The 23,446-nt window shown below is 46.8% G+C and overlaps 1 protein-coding gene across 5 annotated transcripts in view; it reads left to right on the forward strand.

Moving 5' to 3' along the window:
* The window catches only part of SPTBN2 (spectrin beta, non-erythrocytic 2), a 124,120-nt gene that overhangs the window by 22,434 nt on the left and 78,240 nt on the right, over positions 1–23,446 (forward strand). For 3 of the 5 annotated variants that reach the window (XM_058160116.1, XM_058160113.1, XM_058160114.1), the window contains exon 3: positions 3,985–4,169. In XM_058160116.1, the coding sequence (XP_058016099.1) occupies positions 3,985–4,169 (185 nt within the window). Of the gene's footprint in view, positions 1–3,984; positions 4,181–17,636; positions 17,959–23,446 lie in introns of those variants that run through there. The other 2 variants (XM_058160117.1, XM_058160115.1) reach the window with 2 other exon arrangements.

Below are 23,446 nucleotides of genomic sequence, written 5' to 3' on the forward strand. Positions count from 1 at the left end.
TTCGGAAATTGTGGGAGCTTCATCCCTGGAAACTTTGAAGAGGAGACTGGGCTGCCCTCTGTCAGAAACGGTGCAGGGTCTCCTGCTTGGGCAGGGGGTTGGACTAGATGACCTACAAGGTCCCTTCCAACTCTTTTAATCTGAATCTATCTAAGATGATCAAAGGTCTGGAGGCTTAAAACCTACAATGAACGGTTGCAGGAACTGGGCCTGGCTAGTCTAGTGAAAAGAAGGACCAGGGGAGACAGGAGAGCATCTTCCAATATTTGAGGGGCTGCCCCAGAGAGGAGGAAGGGGGTCAAGCTATTTTCCAAGGCACCCGAAGGCCAGACAAGGAACAATGGATGGAAACTGAAAAAGGAGAGATTCAACCTGGAAATAAGCAGAAATTTTCTGACAGTGAGAACAGTCAACCGATGGAGCAGAAGTTGCCTTCGGAAATTGTGGGAGCTTCATCCCTGGGAACTTTGAAGAAGAGACTGGACTGCCATCGGTCAGAAATGGTGTAGGGTCTCCTGCTTGGGTTGGGGATTGGACTAGATGACCTACAAAGTCCCTTCCAACTCTGTTAATCTGTTAAATTTGTTTAACCTGTTAACTTAGCAATGTACAAAAAAGAAGAGAAAAGCCACGCAGGAGCCCCTTTTAAAAAGCAGGGGAAATACAGGGAGTCCTCTACTTACGTCCCCAATTGACCCCCAAATTTTCTGTTGCTAAGCTAACAAAGATAAATTGTTAAGTCAGTTTTACTCCATTTTACAACCTTTCCTTGCCACCGTTACTGAGTGAATCCCTGCCGATGTTAAGTTAGTCCCATGGTTGTAAAATAAATCCGGCTTCCCCATTGACACTGGTGTGTCAGAAAGTCACAAACAATGATCACGTGACCCCGGGACACTGCAAACGTCATAAATACGAGCCAGTTGCCAAGTATCTGGATTTTGATCACATAACCACGGGGATGCTGCAACGGTCATAAGTGTGAAAAACGGCCATAAGTGCCCCCTTTCCCCCCCCCCCGCCCCATTGTAACTTTGAATGGTCACTGAACAAATGTTTGTAATTTGAGGATGATTTGTATTTGGTTAATAAAAGGTAAAGGTTCCCCTTGCACATACGTGCTAGTCGTTCCCGACTCTAGGGGGCGGTGCTCATCTCCGTTTCAAAGCCGAAGAGCCAGCGCTGTCCGAAGACGTCTCCGTGGTCATGTGGCCGGCATGACTCAACTCCAAAGGCGCATGGAACGCTCTTCCCACCAGAGGTGGTCCCTGTTTTTCTACTTGCATTTTTTACCTGCTTTCGAACTGCTAGGTTGGCAGAAGCTGGGACAAGGAACGGGAGCTCACCCCTTTACACAGCACTAGGGTTTCGAACTGCTGAACTGCCGACTTTTCAATCGACAAGCTCAGCATTTTAGCCACTGAGCCACCGTGTCCCTACGCTTGGTTAATACTGAGACCCAAAATAAGTTTTGGTCTTAGATTTGTGTTCCAACCTGGATGACTGCTGGATCTTTTTTTTTGAGATCCTCAGTCAGCTCTGGGATCCAGTTATCACTGAAAGAGGAATGTTTGCCCCTCCCCTGCCCTGCCAAATGCTGTCTGCTAAGATCTTGCAATGGACCTGGGTTTTATCTGCCAGGTTTGTTAAGCAAGTGCCAACTGTAATGGGCTGTTGGTCTCCCAGCAAGGGTAACGTTGATGGATGTCCCTGCTCAAGCACAGAGCTGCAGACAACAGGGTACCATCCCTTCCCATCCCTGCATCCTGGCAAGAGCCTGAAGACACACTGTGGAATTGTATTGTGTACTTCAAAGTCTGCCTTTTTCCCACCTCTCCAAAATTGTTTGCTTTTTGGCCTTGCTGGCTTGCACTAAACTGACATAAATATTAAGGTAAAGGTTCCCCTCGCACACAGGTGCTAGTCGTTCCCGACTCTAGGGGGCGGTGCTCATCTCCGTTTCAAAGCCGAAGAGCCAGCGCTGTCCTAAGACGTCTCCGTGGTCATGTGGCCGGCATGACTCAATGCCAAAGGCGCACGGAACACTGTTCCCTTCCCACCAAGGCGGTCCCTATTTTTCTACTTGCATTTTTTACCTGCTTTCGAACTGCTAGGTTGGTAGAAGCTGGGACAAGTCACGGGAGCTCACCCTGTTACACGGCAGCACTAGGGATTCGAACCACTGAACTGCCGACCTTTCGATCAACAAGCTCAGCGTCTTAGCCACTAAGCCACCACGTCCCTGACATTAATATTAGAGGCCGGTTTTACCGGCAGTCCTTGACTAACAGCCGTTCGTTTAATGAGCGTTCAAAGTTTCGACAGCACCGAAAAGAGTGACTTGCGACCTTTTTCACACTTAAAATTGCAGCCGCCTCATAAGTCACGTGATTAAAATTCAGACTTTTGGCAAGTAGCGTGTACTTATGACGGTCACAGTGTCTCGGGTGTGTGTGTGTGTGTAACGCGATCTCCCTTTGCGACCTTCTGACAAGCAAAGTCAATGGGGAAGCCAGATTCACTTAACAACCGTGGCGATTCACTTAACAACCGTGGCAAGAGAGGTGGTCAAATGGAGCAAAACTCACTTCGCAACTGTCTTGCTTAGCAACAGAAAATTCAGGCTCAATTGAGGTTGTAAGTCAGGGATTGTATTGAAGCGGGCAGCCATAACAAATTTAATGAAATAAATAAATAGTTCATTCGTAATCTACTTTTTCTCTGCATCTGAGAAGAAGAAAATGATGGCAAAGACCACTTTCCCCCCCCCCCCTTTGTTTTGGACTTTTGAATTAAGACTCCCCCCCCTCTATTTATTTATTTATTTATTTATTTGCATTTATATCCCGCCCTTCTCCGAAGACTCAGGGCGGCTTACACTATGTCAAGCAATAGTCTTCATCCATTTGTATATTATATACAAAGTCAACTTTATTGCCCCCAACAATCTGGGTCCTCATTTTACCTACCTTATAAAGGATGGAAGGCTGAGTCAACCTTGGGCCTGGTGGGACTTGAACCTGCAATAATTGCAAGCAGCTGCTGTTAATAACAGACTGCATTAGCCTGTTGAGCCACCAGAGGCCCATGTTTGTTGCAGTTCGTAATGTGGGGATACCACAGGGAATTAATAGAACATATATGTGAACGCTGACATACGGGTTTACAAATGGATATGACAAAGGATGTCCTACGCTAGCTTATATGGCATGCACCGAAGTCTAGTGAAGTTGTGCCTAAATTAAAACAACGGTGTTGCCGACTTGGAGTTTAATCTTCTTGAGAAACTTTGCCCCCTCGAATTAATCATTTTCACTGATCCAATAACATTTGGCCAATAAAGAATTCTGTTCTGTTCTATTCTATTCTATTCTATTCTATTCTATTCTATTCTATTCTATTCTATTCTATTCTATTCTATTCTATTCTACCCCACCCCACCCCACCCCACCCCACCCCACCCCACTCCTTATTCTATTCTATTCTATTCTATTCTATTCTATTCTATTCTATTCTATTCTATTCTATTCTATTCTATTCTATTCTATTCTACTCTACCCTACCCTACCCTACCCTACCCTACCCTACCCTACCCTACCCTACCCTACTCCACTCCACTCCACTCCACTCCACTCCACTCCACTCCATTCCTTATTCTATTCTGTTCCTATTCTATTTCTATTTCTATTCCATTCCATTCCATTCCTTGTTCTATTTTCTGTTCTGTTCTTTCTGTTCTGTTGGAGGGTCCCAGATTGAAACCCTCGAGACCTGAAGGATTGGATAATCATGCCAAACCAGACTTTTATTAAATTGTGGTTTTCCTTGAATCCGTCCCAATGGCTACCTCTGCATATAACCATAAGCTAAGCTCTTCAGTCTTTTCTTCTTTTGAACGAATCAATTAAATGAAAAAACGATTTGCGGTTCGGGAGAAAGGAAAGAAAGGAATAAGCCTGACTCCCTCCCCTTTCTTCTCTCTAGGCAGAGACTGCCTCCTGCTGAAACAGCCATGAGCAGCACACTCTCCCCTACAGATTACGACAGCTTGGAAATCCAGCAACAGTACAACGATATCAATAACCGCTGGGAGGTGGCTGACGAAGACTGGGACAACGAAAACAGCTCAGCCCGGCTCTTTGAACGCTCCCGCATCAAGGCTTTGGCAGGTATGGGATGGGCAGGGCAGCTGTTTGTTTTCCTCTCCAAGCATCCTTTTTTTTTAAGGCTTGGCAGAATAAAGTCAAGGCATAACAGAATAAAGGGGTTGGAAGGGGCTTTAGAGGTCTTCTAGTTCAACCCCTGTTCAGGCAGGAGACCCTAATACCCGTGATGGCGAACCTATGGCACGCGTGCCAGAGGTGGCACGCAGAGCCCTCTCTGTGGGCACGCGCACTGTTGCCAGCTGTTTTTCTGGTTTCCCGCATGCACATTTTTAAGGGTAATCTGGGATCGCAACCAAGGTTGTAGACTGTTGAGCAGAGTACCCTACGCATGAAAACGACTGAGACTGGTTGTATACAATAACAGTCACTTGCAGACAAACTGGGGTTTGATATTCCTTTGCTTTCAGGGAAAAGGTAAAGTCATAGTCCAAAAACAATTCCAGGTCATACACATATAAATAGAATAGAATAGAATTTTATTGGCCATGTGTGATTGGACACACAAGGAATTTGTTTTGGTGCATATGCTCTCAGCGTACATAAAAGGAAAAAAAAATACCTTCATCAAAGGTACAACATTTACAACACAAATGATGGTCATAGGTTGCAATTTAACCCTTAATGATAGCAACAAAAAGTTAGTCATACAGTCATAAGTGGAAAGAGATTGGTGATGACTTGCACAACAAACAAGGTCTTCTTTCAGTTTGGCAAAACACAGTTCAATACACAACAGTCAGTATCTTGAGGAATCAGTAACTAGCCATGATCAAGCAACGATCATAAAGCTCAAATATACAGTGGCAGCATGTCATCAGCTTACAATGCTGTAGCGTCCCTGTAGATGCCCCACAAGCCATAATTTAGTAGTCCTTTTATACATTGGCTTCAGAGCTCAACCAATCAGGATGCTTGCTATGATGCAGCACAGCCTTAAAGCAATATCATGCCTTTCTACAAACATACATAGTTTAGTTTATATATTGCCTGGCCAACTAGCTAGGCAAATAACAATTTCCTGACACACATGCACGCCGGCCAGCTGGTCTTTGCGAGCACTGGAAAACGGCCTGAAAAACATGAAAATGGTCCCAAAAACAGCCCAGAAAATCGACAAAAAAACCAGACATACATATGCCGGCCACCTGGTCTTTGGGTTTCCAGCGTTCCAGCACGCACGCAAGTTCCAGTTTGGGCACTTGCTGCTGAAAAGGTTTGCCATCTCTGCCCTACAATGATTGTCTATTCTTTCCTTAAAAGCCTCCATCGGTATTGCACCCACAACTTCTTGGAGGCAAGCTGTTCCACTGATTTAAGTCAGGAAATTTCTCCTCCTCCTTAATAAAGGAGAATATTTGTAGCTCAGGGTTGACAAGAGAGGTCCTTGGTGCTCTCTGAGCTTGGTTGTTTTCTTGCAGATGTTTCATTACCCAATGAGGTAACTTCATCAGTGCTAGAAGAGAGTGGAGTTTATGGGGGGTGGGGAGGAAGAGGAGGAGGAGGACTGTGGGGTCCTGGGTGCTGCTAGCACTGGTGATGTTACCTAGTTTGGGTCATGAAACATCTGCAAGAAAATAACCAAGCTCGGAGAGCACCCAGGACCCCACAATTCTCCTCCTCCTCCCCCCTTCCTCATCCTCTTCCTCCCCCCCCCAATAAACTCCACTCTCTTCTAGCACTGATGATGTTACCTCGTTGGGTAATGAAACGTCTCCAAGAAAACAAGCAAGCTTAACGCTCAACAAGGACCCCTAATTTCTCCTTAGTCCTAGGTTGGTTCTCTCCTTGATTAGTTTCCATCCACTGCTTCTTGTCCTGCCCTCAGGTCCTTTGGAGAATAGGCTGACCTTCTATGTAGCAACCCCTCAAATATTGGAATATCACTACTATGCCATCCCTGGGCCCTCCTTTTCACTAAACTAGACATATCCAGTTCCTGCAACCGTTCTTCATATCTTTCAGCCTCCGATCCCCTAATCCTCTTGGTTGCTCTTCTCTTCCCTCTTGCTAGAATCTCCACATCTTTTTTTATATCGTGGGGACCAAAACTGGATGCAGGATTCCAAGTGTGGCCTTACCAAGGCCTTATAAAGTGGCACTAACACTTCACGTGACCTTGATTCTATCCCCCTGTTAATGCAGCCTAGGACTGCATGCGTTAGAGCATGTGCAGAGTGTGTGACCTTCCTGCTCCCAGGACTAATCCCTTGACTTTGTAGGCTTGGTATTTTAAAAGAAATCGATTTGGGAATGTTACAGGGGATGAACGCGTGCTTCGCATTCCAGAAGGGTTCATTGCATTAAGCAATTTTCTGCACACTCAGCCAGCTGTGGCTTACTCATTAGCCATGACTCTTGTTTCTCCATCCAACTCTGTATTATCTACGCCGGGCCCATGTTGCACACTAAACTGTGGCATTTTTGTTGGAAGAGACAATCCGGAGCTAGATGGAGAAATAGATTAATGACGAAACCAAATCGCGCTTGGCTGAATTCGACTAACATGCTAAGCTTAACCCCAAATCTCTGTTGCAGCTTAGCATTTAATTTCTGGATTTGCACAGCATTCTTAATGTGGTTACTGAATTACTCTTATTTTCTGGTTTATACTCTACAGTTAACCATAAACTAACCAAGCAGGGTGGGTTCATACAACATGCTAAACTGCAGAAGATAACCCAGGTTGAAAATAAGCCAGTTGAACGTGAATGCAGCTTGCTAGTGGCCCAGGTACAGGTAGTCCTCAACTTAGGACCACAATTGAGCCCAAAATTTCTGTTGTTAAGTGAGTTTTGCCCCATTTTACGAGTTTTCTTGCCACGATTGTTAAGTGAATAACTGCAGGTGTTAAGTTAGTAACATAGTTATTTAGTGAATCCAGCTTCCTCGTTGGTTTTCCTCACCAGAAGGTCACAGAAGGGGAAATCACATGACCTCGGGACCCTGCAGTAACCTTCGTAAATATGAGTCAGTTGACCACGTGACCATAGGGATGCCACAACAGTCGTAAGTGTGAACAATGGTCCTAAGCCGGGGTAAAATCCAGCAGGTTCTGACAGGTTCTGGAGAACCAGTAGCGGAAATTTTGAGTAGTTTGGAGAAGCGGCAAATACCACCTCAGGCTGGCCCCAGAGTGGGGTGGGAATGGGGCTTTTGCAGTATCCTTCCCCCGGGAGTGGGGATAGAGTGGGGATTTTGCAGTATTCTTCCTCCAGGAGTGGGGAGGGAATGGGGATTTTGCAGTAACCTTCCCCTGGAGTGGGGTGGGAATGGAGATTTCGCAGTATCCTTCCCCTGCCTTGCCCACCAAGCCACACCATGTCCACCAAGCCATGCCAACAGAACTGGTAGTTAAAAAAAAAAATCAATTTCACCACTGGTCCTTCGAAGGGTTCCTGAAGGAACTGTTGTCATTTGAGGACTACCTGTATTAAGGGAACCCAAACTGTGGGATCCATTTGGCTTTCCTGGATCCAGGGGGTGGGATTCAGCCGGTTCAGCCCGGTTTAGGCAAACCGGTAGTACCAGCGATCAGCTAGTCAGCCCTATCTTGTCCTGTATTTTCTTCTTTGTGGCTCAGCTGATTTCTGTGCCGCCTCTGTTTCCACTTACCAGGGCTGCCTGAGAAGGTAAGCAGCTGAGCTTCAAACTCCTGTGTTTTGAACGCTGCGCGCAAGTGCGTTAGGTGTGCGCGAGCGCAAAGCGTGCATGAAGCGCGCGCTCCCAGAAACGACTGTTAAACCGGTTGCATCCACCCACTGCTTGGCTCCATCTGCAATTCTGTTCCACCTGGATCAGCCTTACCTGAGAGAAACTGAGGGCATTAACGGGAGTTTGTTCTCGCTGGCTTCAAGAGTCAGCTTTTATCTTGTTTGTCACCGCTGCCCTTTGCTCTCCATTTGGGCGAGCTTGCTGATGGAGTCATCTGTCTCCCTCGTTCCTTTCTATTATGTCTGGAAAGGGGAGATAATCATGGGTGGGCTTCAGAAATTTTAGCAAGGGGTTCTCTGCCCGGTTGCTGGATAGGCATGGCCAAGTCGGCCTCCTGCACTACTCTGAGGGGGGTGCATTTTTGCCCTCCCTGGGCTCTGGAGGCTTTCCTTAGGCTCTGGAGGCCCGTTTCCAGCCTCTCTGAACTTCCGGTAGGCCCGTTTTTTGCCTTCCCTGAGCCTCTGTGCTTGCCCTGCACTTTTTGTTGTTGTTAGTTGTGAAGTCGTGTCCGACCCATCGCAACCCCATGGACAACATTCTTCCAGGCCTTCCTGTCCTCTACCATCCTCTGGAGTCCATTTAAACTCATGCCTACTGCTTCAGTGACTCCATCCAGCCACCTCGTTCTCTGTCGTCCCCTTCTTCTTTTGCCCTCAATCTTTCCCAGTATGAGGCTCTTCTCCAGTGAGTCCTTCTTTCTCATTAGGTGGCCAAAGTATTTCAGTTTCATCTTCAGGATCCGGCCTTCTAAAGAGCAGTCAGGGTTGATCTCCTCTAGAACTGACTTGTTTGTTCGCCTTGCAGTCCAAGGAGGAGTCTTCTCCAGCACCAGAGTTCAAAGGCCCTGCACTTACCTGCATCCAAAATGGGCCATGTTGAGACTCCGGGGAGGGGAGGGGTGGGGTGGGGTGGGTGGGGCTAGCCAGGAGTGGGATTTGGGGGTTCTCCGAACTGCACAGAACCTTAGCTAGAGGTTCTCCCGAACCCCCAGCGGCCCACCCTTGCAGATAATTGATAATTGTTTATTGCCCTAACCTAAGGAGTCCATATAGAAAAGTCTGATCCTACATATCCTACATAGAGGGTGGGATTCCCCCTATAGGGAGACCTATAGGTGAGCAGGTAGGAAGAGAGATGACGGTACAGGCTAGTTGCTAAGCAAGACAGTTGTTGAGTGAATTTTCCCCCCATTTTAAAGCCCTTCTTGTCACCGTTGTTAAGTGAATCTCTGCCGTTGATAAGGAACATGGTTGTTAAGTGAATCTGGCTTCCACGTGGACTTTCCTGGTCAGAAGATTGCAAAAGAGGATCACGTGACCCCAGGGACACTGCAACCGTCATAAATATGAGTCAGTTGCCAAGAATCTGTATTTAATCACATGGCCAAGGGGATTAAGGGCAACGGTTGTTAAGTGAGAAAAACAGTCGCTTTTTTCCCAATGCCGTTATAACTTCGAACAGTCACTAAACGAACTGTCGTACTCATATATTTGGACTGCAATATACCAGGAGGAGGTTGGGAAATTGGAGCTGCTCCTTGGAATGGCATTCTTGTGGGAGTTATGAAGGGAGAGCTCCTTTATTTATTTATTTATTATTATTTAAATTTCTATACCGCCCTTCTCCCGAAGGACTCAGGGCGGTTCACAGCCAAATAAAATACACAATAATGTTACAATATAAACACAATTAAAATACAATTAAAAAACTTATTCAATTGGGCTGAAATTAAAAATTTAGAATAAATAATAAAAACCCAATTAAAACCCATAAATTTAAAAAACTAACCCAGTCCTGCGCAAATTTAAAAAATCTTTAAATTTAAAGATCACACTTAGCCAATAAAAATTCTATTCTATTCTATTCTATTCTATTCTATTCTATTCTATTCTATTCTATTCTATTCTATTCTATTCTATTCTATTCTATCTAGCTCAGTTCCCTACTTAGTGCAGGAGCCCCGCTAAGCCAGCTCCAACAAGCTAAAAACTCTTTATTTATTGTTTATTAGATTTTAATCTTGCCTTTAATACTTTATAAGTAAGTCAAGGTGATGAACATACGTAATACTCTGTCCTCCTTCTCTCCCCCCACAACAACAAACCTGTGAGGTAGGTTGGGCTGAGAGAGAGTGACTGGCCCAAAGACACCCAGTTGGCTTTCATGCCTGAAGTGGGACTAGAATTCACCATTTCCTGGTTTCTAGGCTAGCACCTTCCCCTCCTCTGCACCAAACTGGTACCAAACCGAACTGATGTTCAGACAGATGCATTTTTGTTCGCACACTATGCTCTTAAGTCATTATTTGGTTAATTTACTTTTAGCTCAGCAGATTCTGACAATGCAGGCCTCGTAAAATTGCAAATGATGGTCTATTGCTGAATCTGTTTTGCAAATTCCAACCATTTGTGGCTTATTCAGCTGACTGTGGTTAAGCTGTTATGACTGCCTGGTGTGACGTAACGGCTGTTATTACTTTTATTATTTTTGTATTTAGGACCCTCCCTACACAGCATTGGTAGAATGAGAACCAAGAATAAAGCTGTCTTTACTTAAAGAATGTAGAGCAGGGGTCTCCAACCTTGGCAACTTTTAAGACTTGTGGACTTCAGCTCCCAGAATTTCTCAGCCAGCTTTGCTTTGCTGGCTGAGGAACTCTGGGAGTTGAAGTCCACAAGTCTTAAAGTTGCCAAGGTTGGAGACCCCTGATGTAGAGGTTGAATTTGGTGCCTGAGGAGACAATAGAGGGAGGGAGGAAAGGAGGGAAGGGAGGAGGGAAGGGAGGAAGAGAAAGGAAAAGAATAGCTCTGCTGCTTGATTTTGAAGGAAAGGCATTCTGTATATGAACCAAAGTCAGCGGCTCAGTGGCTAAAACGCTGAGTTTGTCGATGGAAAGGTCAGCAGTTCAGCGGTTCGAATCCCTAGTGCTGCCGCCCAGCTTCTGCCAAACTAGCAGTTCGAAAGCAGGTAAAAAAAAATGCCAGTAGAAAAATAGGGACCGCCTTTGGTGGGAAGGTAATAGCGTTCCATGCGCCTTTGGCGTTGAGTCATGCCAGCCACATGACCACGGAGGCTTCTTCGGACAGCGCTGGCTCTTCGGCTTTGAAACGGAGATGAGCAGCGCCCCCTAGAGTCAGGAACGACTAGCATATCTGTGCGAGGGGAACCTTTACCTTTATATGCACCAAAACGTAGCTGTATATGCTGGAGTGAGGACAGCTTCTGTACGCAACTCTGCATTTACAAGTAGTCCTTGACTTACAACCACAATGGAGCCCAAAATTTCTGTCGCTAAGCGAGAACTTTGTTAAGTGAGTCTTGCCCCATTGTACGACCTTCCTTGTCTCAGTTGTTAAGTGAATCACTGCAGTTGATACGTTAAGTAACTCGGTAATTAAGTGAATCTGGCTTCCCCATTGATTTGGCTTGTTGGAAGGTCGCAAAAGGGGTTCCAGGACACTGCGACCGTCGTAAATGTGAGTCAGTTGCCAATGGCCAAGACAGTTGCCTGAATTCTGATCAGGTGACCAAGGGGATGCGGCAAATTTCATCAGTGTGGAAAAAATGGTTAAGTCCGAAGTCACGTTCTTTAGGGCCGTTGTAACTTCCAACGGTCACTAACAACCAACTTGTAAAGCCGAGGACTACCCATAGTTAATCTCACTTAACGACAGCCACAGCAAGAAAGCTGCGTAACATGGAGCAAAATTCACTTAAACAACTGTCTGAGTTAGCCACAAAAATTTTGGGCTCCCTTGTGAGTCGATTATCTTGTCTTGGTAAGAAAAGATTCATGTCCTTCCCACCCACTCACCCATCCCATCCCCCCCCAAAAAAAGCCAGCAAACAGAGAAGATGGCCAAGACAGAAGCCAAGGACATCACGCGACAACCTTGAGACAGGTTCCAAGAGTGTTTATTTGTTCGCAAGCAAACACGGTCTGGGTCTTGAGCAATCTCACGCGTTCTCGGAGCCGAAGAAGACCGAGCAACAAGTTCCTCTCTTATTGCATCTCTATTGCATCCCTTCTGCAATCGGGTCGGTGGGGGGATGGCAAGAGAAGATTGCAAGAGAGCCAGTCTGGGGAAGGGCAGTAAACAGCCACTTAATGACAGCTTAGGGTGATAGCCAGCAGGGCGGGGTGTGTGGGCAGGCAGGCAGGGAATTCTAGAAGCAGGTGTAGAGAAGGAAGGGGTAACCCGGCAGTTTGCAACCTCTGCATTGCAGTGGGGAGGCGATTCCTCCTTGGAAGGACAAAATGGATGTTTCTTATACACGGATATCCTCGACTTACGGCCACAGTTGGGCCCAGAATTTTGGTTGCTAAGCCAAGCATTTGTTAAGTGGGGTTTTGCCCAGGGGTGGGCTGCTGGGGGTTTGTAGCAGAGGTGCTGATCAGTTCTGGAGAAGCGCTAGCGGAAATTTCGAGTAGTTCAGAGAACCGGTAGTAAAAATTCTGACAGGCCCCACCCTTTTAAAAAAAAATTTATATCCCGCCCTTCTCCAAAGACTCAGGGCGGCTTACATTGTGTTAAGCAATAGTCTCATCCATTTGTATATTATATACAAAGTCAACTTATTGCCCCCCCAACAATCTGGGTCCTCATTTTACCTACCTTATAAAGGATGGAAGGCTGAGTCAACCTTGGGCCTGGTGGGACTTGAACTTGCAGTAATTGTAAGCAGCTGTGTTAATAACAGACAGGCTTAGTCTGCTGAGCCACCAGAGGCCCCTATCTATTCTCTGCTTCCCGAGTCCCAGCTGATCGGGAGGAAATGGGGATTTTGCAGTATCCTTCCCCTGCCGTGCCCAGCAAGCCACGCCCAGCAAGCCACGTCACACCCACCAAGCCACACCCACAGAACTGGTAGTAAAAAAATTTGAAACCCACCACTGGTTTGCAAGGGTTCAGGAGAACCTGTAGCTAAGATTCTGTGCAGTTTAGAGAACCCCAAATGCCACTCCCGGCTGGCCTTCCCACCCCACCCTGCCCTCTCAGGGTACCCACCTGGCCCGTTTTGGATGCAGGTAAGTGCAGGGCGCGCGTGGTGTAGAAGGCTGACATGGCCACGCCCACCCAGCAACAGGGCAGAGAACGGCTTGCTAAAATTTTTGAAGCCCACCCCTGGTTTTGCCCCATTTTTTTTATTATTATTTGAATTTATATCCCGCCCTTCTCCAAAGACTCAGGGCTGCTTACATTGTGTTAAGCAATAGTCTCATCCATTTGTATATTATATACAAAGTCAACTTATTGCCCCCCCAACAATCTGGGTCCTCATTTTACCTACCTTATAAAGGATGGAAGGCTGAGTCAACCTTGGGCCTGGTGGGACTTGAACTTGCAGTAATTGTAAGCAGCTGTGTTAATAACAGACAGGCTTAGTCTGCTGAGCCACCAGAGGCCCCTATCTATTCTCTGCTTCCCGAGTCCCAGCTGATCGGGAGGAAATGGGGATTTTGCAGTATCCTTCCCCTGCCGTGCCCAGCAAGCCACGCCCAGCAAGCCACGTCACACCCACCAAGCCACACCCACAGAACTGGTAGTAAAAAAATTTGAAACCCACCACTGGTTTGCAAGGGTTCAGGAGAACCTGTAGCTAAGATTCTGTGCAGTTTAGAGAACCCCCAAATGCCACTCCCGGCTGGCCCTTCCCACCCCACCCTGCCCCTCTCAGGGGTACCCACCTGGCCCGTTTTGGATGCAGGTAAGTGCAGGGCGCGCGTGGTGTAGAAGGCTGACATGGCCACGCCCACCCAGCAACAGGGCAGAGAACGGCTTGCTAAAATTTTTGAAGCCCACCCCTGGTTTTGCCCCATTTTTTTTATTATTATTTGCATTTATATCCCGCCCTTCTCCGAAGACTCAGGGCGGCTTACACTATGTCAAGCAATAGTCTTCATCCATTTGTATATTATATACAAAGTCAACTTTTATTGCCCCCAACAATCTGGGTCCTCATTTTATCTACCTTATAAAGGATGGAAGGCTGAATCAACCTTGGGCCTGGTGGGGCTTGAACCTGCAGTAATTGCAAGCAGCTGCTGTTAATAACAGACTGTCTTAGCAGTCTGAGCCACCAGAGGCCCTATTTCACGACCTTTCTTGCCGCCGTTGTGAAGCAGTTTGATCAGTTAGCGACAATTCATTTAGCAGCCGCCTTGCTTAGCTATGGAAATTCTAGCCCCGAAAGATAGCGGTTGTAGTAAGTCAGCAACTCCCTGTGTGCTGAAGATGTGAAAACGTAGCTGTGGAACTAACCCTAGTGAGCGATCCTTGGCGAGGTATCTCCCAGATCACCGGAACACGACAGAATAACAGAGTTGGGAGGGACCTTGGAGGCCTTCTAGTCCAACCCCCTGCTCGAGCAAGGGATCCTATACCATTTCAGACCAATGGCTGTCCAATCTTTTCGTAAAAAAACTCCAGTGATGGAGCACCCACAACTTCCCGAGGGAAGACCTTCCACTGGTTAATTGTTCTCACTGTCAGGAAATTTCCCCGTTCGTCCCAGGTTGCTTCTTTCCTTGATTAGTTTCCATCCGTTGCTTCTTGTCCTTCCTTCCGATGCTTTGAAATGTAAGTTGAGTCCCTCTTCTCTGTGGCAACCCCTCAAATATTGGAAGACTGCTATCGAGACAAACACACAAGCACACACACACGCGCACCTTTGGCACTCTTTGGATCCCTCGCATCCTGGACATAAACTGTTTCAACTCCTACCCTCAAAACGACGCTATAGAGCACTGCACACCAGAACAACTAGACACAAGAACAGTTTTTTCCCGAAGGCCATCACTCTGCTAAACAAATAATTCCCTCAACACTGTCAGACTGTTTACTGAATCTGCACTACTATTAATCTTCTCATCGTTCCCATCACCAATCTCTTTCCACTTATGACTGTATGACTGTAACTTGTTGCTGGCAATCCTTATGATTTATATTGATATATTGACCATCAATTGTGTTGTAAATGTTGCACCTTGATGAACGTATCTTTTCTTTTATGTACACTGAGAGCATATGCACCAAGACAAATTCCTTGTGTGTCCAATCACACTTGGCCAATAAAATTCTATTCTATTCTATTCTGAATTCAACAGAATAATAGAGTTGGAAGGTAGATTCTGCTCAGGCAGAAGACCTTATACTGTTTCAGACAAATGGCTGTCCAATCTCCAGTGATGGAGCACCTTCAACTTTTGGAGATAAGCCCTTTCCACTGATTTAAGTGTTCTCGCTGTCGGGAAATTCCTCCTTTAGTTCGAGGTGGCTTCTCTCCTGTGATTTGTTTTCATCCACTGCTTCTTGTTCTGCCTTCAGTTTGGAGAATAGGATCCAGTCTAAATAGAGGTGGAAGGGACCTTGGAGGGCTGCTGGGGGTTCGGGAGAACCTCTAGCGAAGATTCTGTGCAGTTCGAAGTACCCCCAAATCCCATTCCTGGCTGGCCCCGCTTACCCCTTTCCTCCCAGGAGTCCCCACGTGGCCCATTTTGGATGCAGATAAGTGCAGGGCGTGCCCGGAGCCCTGGGGATGGCGAAAAACCAGCCTACCAGAAGTTCAGGAAGGCCGGAAACGGCCCTATTTCCGGCCTCCAGGAGGCCTCCGGAGCCTGGGGAGGACATTTTTGCCCTCCCGGAGGCTCAAAAAAAGCTTCTGAAGCCCAGGGAGGGCAAAAAGCCCCCCCCCCCGCCATGGTGCAGGGGGCTGACTAGGCCACAACCACCACGCCCACCCATCAACGGGGAAGAGAACCCCTTGCTAAAATTTTTGATGCTTCTAGTCCAGCCCCCCGCTCAAGCAGGAGACTCTAGTCTATACTATTTCAGAAAAATGGTCGCCTAATCCTTTTGTAGAGGGACGCGGTGGCTCAGGGGCTAGGACGTTGAGCTTGTCGATCGAAAGGTCGGCAGCTCGGCGGTTCGAATCCCTAGTGCTGCCGTGTAACGGGGTGAGCTCCCGTGACTTGTCCCAGCTTCTGCCAACCTAGCAGTTTCGAAAGCACGTAAAAATGCCAGTAGAAAAAATAGGGACCACCTTTGGTGAGAAGAGAACAGCGTTCCGTGCGCCTTTGGCGTTGAGTCATGCCGGCCACGTGACCACGGAGACGTCTTCGGACAGCGCTGGCTCTTCGGCTTTGAAACCGAGATGAGCACCGCCCCCTAGAGTCGGGAACGACTAGCACAATATGTACGAGGGGAACCTTGACCTTTTAATCCTTTTGTAAAAAACCTCCAGTGATGGAGCACCCACAACTTCTGGTGGCAAGCCGTTCCACTGGTTAATCGTTCTCCCAGTCAGGAAATTTCTCCTTAGTTCCAGGTTGCTTCCCTCCTTGGTTAGTTTCCATCCGTTGTTGCTTCTCGTCCTGCCCTTTTGGTGCTTTGGGGAACAGGTCGACTGGCCCCCCTCCCCTCTTCTTGGTGGCAGCCCCCCCCTAGGTATCAAAACACATCTCGGAACAAATGACCTCTTTTTATCTCTCGCTCACTAAACTCCTGGCCTTAAAGGGGACTTCGGCGTGATTCAAAAAACTTACATAGGAAAACTGCAGATGGGTTTTTACTGGATGATGCTGGGTTGATTTATCTTTAGAAATCAATGTGGAGAAACACTCTTCAGGGGCAGTCATTTTGTCTCTAAAGCCACACAAGCTGGGGCTTCGTGGTCAGACAAAGGGATGTAAATCTTTCATTGTTTGGGCCCGGGCTGCTGGCTGAGCTCATCTGTTCATCGCCCGCCTCTTGCATTTCTTTGGCCGGATGATGCCTACAGGGTTAATCCAAAGTCACGTTTCTTAAAACCGAAGAGCCGTTACATTCATCTGCTTCCGAAACATTCTGGACATATTTTTTTTTAAAAAAAAAATTAAGTATTTATCCATCGTTCTTAATATTCTATCTAGGACTTCGTGCTTGCTTGCTTGCCTGCGAAACGGAGTTACCGCGCTATTCAGCATCAATTTTACACTGTAACGGCACTAAGCTCTGGACTAAGCTCTGGATGATTGATTATGCCCACTTTACAGATAAGGGGGGAAAAAAACCCCCCAGCTTTGTGGGGCTGATAAAAGGCTTTGTGAATCAGATCTTATGGATGGATTTACGCATCGTTTAAAGCTTGAAATAGCTTTCAAGTTTAGTGTTTGTTTGTTTGTTTTTTTAAACGGGTCTCCCTGTTGTGCAAATCCAAACCGTTTCATTCGTTTTAGAGTTCGGTGTATGATGCAAATTCGGAAAAAAAAAAACGGATGTTTTAGGAAGCGCATGTAAACATTGCTTTAGAGTCAAATGCTTTTAAACGTGATGCATTCCTCCCCCCCCCCAAAAAAAGCCTGTCGTATTAAAGAGGGACCATCATACCCCCATCTCAAGTCAGGAGCGGAGAAAAGAAGGAAGTTTCAGAAGGATCTATCTGGAAACTAACCCAGAGCTGGGAAACAAAACCATTGCCGGTCATTTTTGCTGTCACCCAGCAGTAGTCCTTGAACCCTGGTCTGCAGCTGAGGACACAAACTAAATTTGCAAGTTTCAGGCTGCTTAACTGTGCCCTGTGTTTCTGTGTGTGATCGCCAGCCGAATTTCCCCCTTTCATGTCTGCCCAAGCTCAACACACACACACACACACACACACCCCTCTGCCATTCAGAGCAGCCCAACCTGTTTTTATGTAAATTTCCCTGAGCCTCCCCTTTTCCCTCCCTCCCTGGGAGGGGGTAAGCAAACTCCCTTTGAAGTGTTCCAGTTGTACCAAGGTGCTGCTCGCCCGCCCGCCCGCCCGGAAAGCTTTCCTTTGCTTGCTTCGTTCTACCTGGGCCCAGCTGTGGTTGGTTTGGCAGTTGGTTGGGTAGCCTTCCGCCACCCCTGGGAAGTGGGAAGAGGCGGGCAGGCAGGCATTCGGTGCTCCCAACCGGGGGTAGGAGGAGTACCGTAGCCGGGCACGATGTACCAGACCGAGACAGATTTGATGGAGGTGATCCAGGGACCTTCTCCAACCCCTGAGCTGTCCCCTGCAGCTTTTATCAACGCGGTGCAGTACGCTAACGTCCTGGAAGGCAGGTTCAAGCAACTTCAAGGTAGGGAAGGGGGAAAAAATTGCGGTGAGTGTGGGGTGTGTGAGTGAAATGGGTGCACCACGAAGGGGTCACGGCGTCCTCTCGAGGAACCTTAAATCCTTAAATCTCCCTTTCCTCTGCCTAAGGGGCAGGTTTAGGAAAGACCTTAATCCGTAAGGTGCTGCCAGGAATTAGCTCGGGATACACAGGCTGGATTTGCAAGGGGCAAAGCCAAACTTGGAGCTTCGGTTTTTGGAGGCCTGGGGTGGGTGGGTGGGTGGTCCTGTGCCCCACTTCTTCTGAAGGACAGGAAAGCAAAGAGGACACCGAGAGAGAGAGAGAGAGAGAGAGAAAGACAAGCACCCAGATATGTGGGAGGGTGACTCACAGCTACTATCTCGGTTTCCAGGTTGGCTGTGCCTTACCTTAACCCTGATTCGTTGGCAATCAGTGTGGCGATGAACAGTCATCGTAAACCATCACCTTCGTCTCCTCTTCCCCTGCCTTCATTCACACAGCGACCCTTCCCCCACTCCCCCATTCCCCTCATCTAAGCATCCTTTAGAATTGTCCCACTAGGGCAACTGATGGGGCTACGTGGTCCCAACATGTCCCTTTAGGGGAAAAAAACAAAACAAAAAACCCCGACCAGTTTAAAATTGAGCCTCCCGCTTGCCGTCTGCCTTTCCCAACTGATAATTCAATGTTTGCAGAGATGACACTTGAACTGACCTTGAATGTAAAATAGGGGGAGAAAAATGCTTTTAAGACTCTTTTTAAGAACAGGAAAAGCAGCACTCAGAGCAACCCCAGGAGAAAATACGCTTTAAAAAAACCTCACCTTTCCTTTGGTGCAGGAAAATTGGCACCCGCCTAGTTTTTCGGAGGAATATTGTCTTAAAACAAGGGTCTCCAACCTTGGCAACTTTAACACTTGTGGGCTTCAACTCCCAGAGTTCCCTAACCAGGAATTCTGGGAGCTGAAGTCCACGAGTCTTTGTAGAGGTCTGAAACTTGGTCTAAAATCTGGGTGCCACTGATGAAAGAACTTTCTTTCTTGCCTTCTCCCCCACCCCAAAAAAAACGAGGACCGGGGTTCCTGCCCTAGATTGCATTTAACCTCTGCCCAAGTCAGCAGCCTCTTTTCTCCAGTTAATTAAGAGGCAGCATAAAAAAATAGGGCTTTTCAAACTTTCGACAGCCTTGCAATCCATTTCAGGAAAAGAGACTGGGCAGTATTTTATCGGGTTAGACTGATAAAAGCCAGCCCTCTTAAAATAAACCCCTTCCCTCCCCCTCCCACCCCTCCAGCCCTGATCCTAAACTCTGAACTTTCCTCCCACCTAGATGCCTTTTGGTGATAGGGAGAGGTGGGGTCGGAGAATAGCTGTGGGGTTTATGACAAGCAAGCGAAGAAAAGGCCTTTTATGCCTTGGCAATTAGAAAAGGCGTTTTATGCCTTGGCAATTATTGTCTGTTGTATCACCGAGGTTGGGGATTAAGTGCCAGGTGATTCCACAACCGGGTGGTGGTGATGGGGATTGAAGGTGTCTCGGGGTGGGCAGGAAGAGGGTGGTGGAAAAGTTGCCTTGCTTTGGAGTTTTGCCTGGGTGTCGTAAAAAGAGTGGGTGGGTGCTGGAATGGGGAGCCGAGTTAAATTTTAGTGTCTTAGATGCCAAGACCTCACCCCGGAAGGGAGCCACACCATTCTTAACAAACCCCAAAGGTGCTAAAAACAAAGAAAGTCCCGGTTACCTTTTGAAAAAGCACCTCTGAGAACCATCATGTCTGAGAATCTCCGTAAGACAGTTCTAACAAATGGACTTCTTTTCTGTACGTACAAATAGTTGTGAGCATGTGTGCCGGAGAAAGTTTTTACAAGTTTTGCAAGTAGAGGTTGGTGTTTTAACACAGGCTTCTCCCTGGGTACGGAGTGGCAGGCTCATTTTATCCATAACACCGAGACCAGTAGGTCATTGAACTGCAAAGAAAAAATAGGCAGTGGCCCGCCGGCAGATACGAAACCTGTACAAAATAAGAACCAGCGTTTGCTCCCATTCACAGCCTAATCCCCGACTTCCCCACTCATGGCTGTCTGCTGGGAAAGGACCCCAGAGTTCTGGTTAAGCTCCAAATGAATAGAATACAATTTGCTGATCTATTCTAGTTCAGCATTTTCCTTTTATGTTCGGAGCCTGGCTTCTGATGGATAGGAACAAGAGGAAGGTGTTTGGGGCTTTGCGTTCGGAGCGTTGCTACATCTTCCCGTCGGATTTAGTGTTTTTTGTGCCAAAGGGTAAACATGGGACGTGCCCAAGGTTAAAAAGCTAGAGAGGCACCGAGGAGGAGGTGCAGCCAGGTAATAATCTCCCTTAAAGATCTCACAGTATACAGGTACTCCTCGGCAGTGGTGACAGTAGTGGGATTCAAATCCCGTCACTACTGGCTCACTCGTTACGTGCGATGCTTCTGCGCATGCGCAGAGACGGGTGGGCAGAGCGTCCTGCCGCCGCTATAGGTTCGCCCGACCTGGGGCGAACCCGTAGCAACCCACCACTGAATGCCGAAATCCTCCAAGGTTTGACACCGGTTCGCTGAGTGCAGATGCACTCTGCGCACCAAATTCACGCTGTGCGCGCACGCAGGCACAGCGTGCGCAAAACGCACGCTGCACGTGGAAAAAAGAGGCTTAAGCAGGTAAGTAGAACAGCGTGGGGGGGAACAGCTGTGCCGTGCTATTTAGATTCGCTAGAAAGCAGGATTTCCTACTTTCTAGCGAATATAAATCGCGTGGCACAGCTGATCGTCGGAAATACCGGTTCCGACGAACTGGTATCATTTTTTTTTAGTACCGGTTCACCCAAATCAGTAGCTTTTGTTACTACTGGTTCGCCCAAACCGGTACGAACCTATATCATTTCACCCCTGCTCCTCGGCTTAACAACAGTTTGCTTAGTGACCATTCTATGAGACCACGGCACTGAAAAAGCGACTTAACGACCGTTTTTCACACTTAACAACTGTTGCAGCAACCTCACGGTCATGTCATTAAAATTCAGGCCCTTGGCTCATATTTATGACCGTTGCAGTGTCCTGGGGGGGGCGGGTCACGTGATCCTTTTCTGTGACTTTGTGACCAGCCAACTCAATAGGGCAGGGGTCTCCAACCTTGACAACTTTTAAGACTTATGGACTTCAACTCCCAGAATTCCTCAGCCAGCTTTAAAAGTCCACAAGTCTTAAAATTGCCAAGATTGGAGATCCCTGCAATAGGGGAGCCAGATTCACGTAACAAACTTGTGATTAACTTAACAACTGTAGTGATTCCCTTAACCACTGTGGCAAGAAAGGCCGTAAAACGGGGCGAAACTCAACAGTTTAACAAATGTCTCACTTAGCGACAGAACTTTTGGGCTCAGTTGCCGGTGTAAGTCGAGGACTGCCTGCAATTTGTGCCGGTGCGTAACTAAACTTCTAATTTATTTATTTTTTAAATTAGGCTAGAATAAATACACAAGATCCTGATTGGTAATAAAATTCCTCTTAATTGGACAAAACGTGAATTTAAAAGGGGCTCGGGTGCGAAGTTTAGGAGCTGGTAGCAGCTCCTGTGTGGTCTAGCATGTTGTGTAATTCAGGCTATACTACTCAGTTGTGATATTATTTATTTGATGGGGCGTACCATGCTACGTAAGCACAATGACTGTTTTATTAACCTGGCTTTAGAACTGAGTTGCATTGCATGAGCCGTCGTTCATGCTTAGTTTACAGACAATCAACCCTTTCTCATTTCCTCTGCTACTTACCTTAACGAGGAATTAGAAAAGCAAATCTTAATTCCCGCGAAGGATGTTTTATTCATTTTATTACTTTACTTGTTTATGTTTGTGTCTGTGCATGCCGTCCAGAGCCAAACGATCCAGGTGTGAATGAATAAGGAGTAAAATTTGAAGCCTTTCCATCCCACGTCGGCTGATCCCAATCATGATCCAGCCACTTCTTTTTAAGTTGGGGAAAAAAAATACATATATTTTGCCACCTTTCCAAACAAGTTTTTCCAGTATTAAAAAAAAAAAAAAAAGGCAGCCGGCTACATAATTGACGTAAAGGCTGGGTTCACACAACTAATTAACCTTCTATCTGAGCTAGCAAAACCCAGTGACTATCCTCAACTCGGAGTCACTCTTTCTAAAACAAAGAAAGGCTGGAGGTTTTCAAGGAGAGATCGGACAGCCATATGTCTGGAACAGCTTGAGCAAAGGGGGTTGGACTAGAAGACCTCCAAGGTCCCTTCCAAAACTCTGTTGCTCTGCATTCAAACCTATCGTCTGATTGGAAAGGATGACCTGGCAACAGAATCAAACCCAGCCCGATTTCTGTCACTTTCTGAAGCATCCAAACTTCAGTAACAGAGCTGTTAATGCTTGGAATACACTACCTGACTCAGTGGTCTCCTCTCCAACTCCTAAAAGCTTTAACCAAAAACTGTCTACCATTGACCTCACCCCATTCCTAAGAGGACTATCAGGGGCGGTGCATAAGCGCACAAAAGTGCCTACCGTTCCTGTCCTATTGTTTCCTTTCAATATATGTTCCTGTATATAATGTTGTGACAAATAAATAAATAAATTAAAAAAATCTGTGTTATAAGAACCTAATCTAGGGCTTGCTACATGTGAATCCTGGGGGGGGACAAAATTTGTCATCAAATGGTTGGTGGTGCACGGGACCTTTTAAAAAAAAATAAAATAAAAATAATAATAATAATAATAATAATAATAATAATAATAATAATAATAATAATAATAATAATAATAATAATAATAATAATAATGTTTTAATTTGTATACCGCCCTTCTCCCGAAGGACTCAGGGTGGTGAACAGGCAAATAAAATACAAACAGAAACATACACAATAATTAAAACAACCCTTAAAAAACTGATTCAAATTTGCCAAAAAATTTAAAATAATTTTAAGACTGGAGAGTGTTCTGGAAGAGAGGAGGAGGGTGCCTCCCTCGCCAGCCTGCATTTGAGAATGAAAAATTGCCCTCCGATGATGATGTGGGTGGGTCGTAGATCACCAAAGTTATTGAACCTCTTTCTGGCGACAGGCCTCCCTCTCTCCCAGACAGCTGGCTAATCTGCAAGATGCTGAGCAGAAGGGCCGTTTGGCTTCTCGGGCCAGCGGAGGCCCAGGTCATGGTGCGACTTGACCTTTCTTTTCCCTTCTCTGCAAAGCACATGGAGACGGGAGCTTTTTCGCCCAACCCAGCCCTGTCCTGACATGTCCTAGTGACTCAACCTCAAGAGCCGAGCCCTCGGCCTCACTACCACCGTGGTGGATTTCTTCCTGCACGTTGGGTGCAGGCGATGGGTTTTGGGCAGAGGCGCAGCAGCGTCTGCTGGAGCTGTGCGGAAAGCCACACCGCCTGCGTTTCATGCATCACCACGATCAATCCAGAGCTGTTTTTCCAAAGGCCAGACAAGAGACAATGGATGGAAACTG

The sequence above is a fragment of the Ahaetulla prasina genome, chromosome 17, assembly GCF_028640845.1.
Source record: "Ahaetulla prasina isolate Xishuangbanna chromosome 17, ASM2864084v1, whole genome shotgun sequence".
Taxonomy (NCBI): domain Eukaryota; kingdom Metazoa; phylum Chordata; class Lepidosauria; order Squamata; family Colubridae; genus Ahaetulla; species Ahaetulla prasina.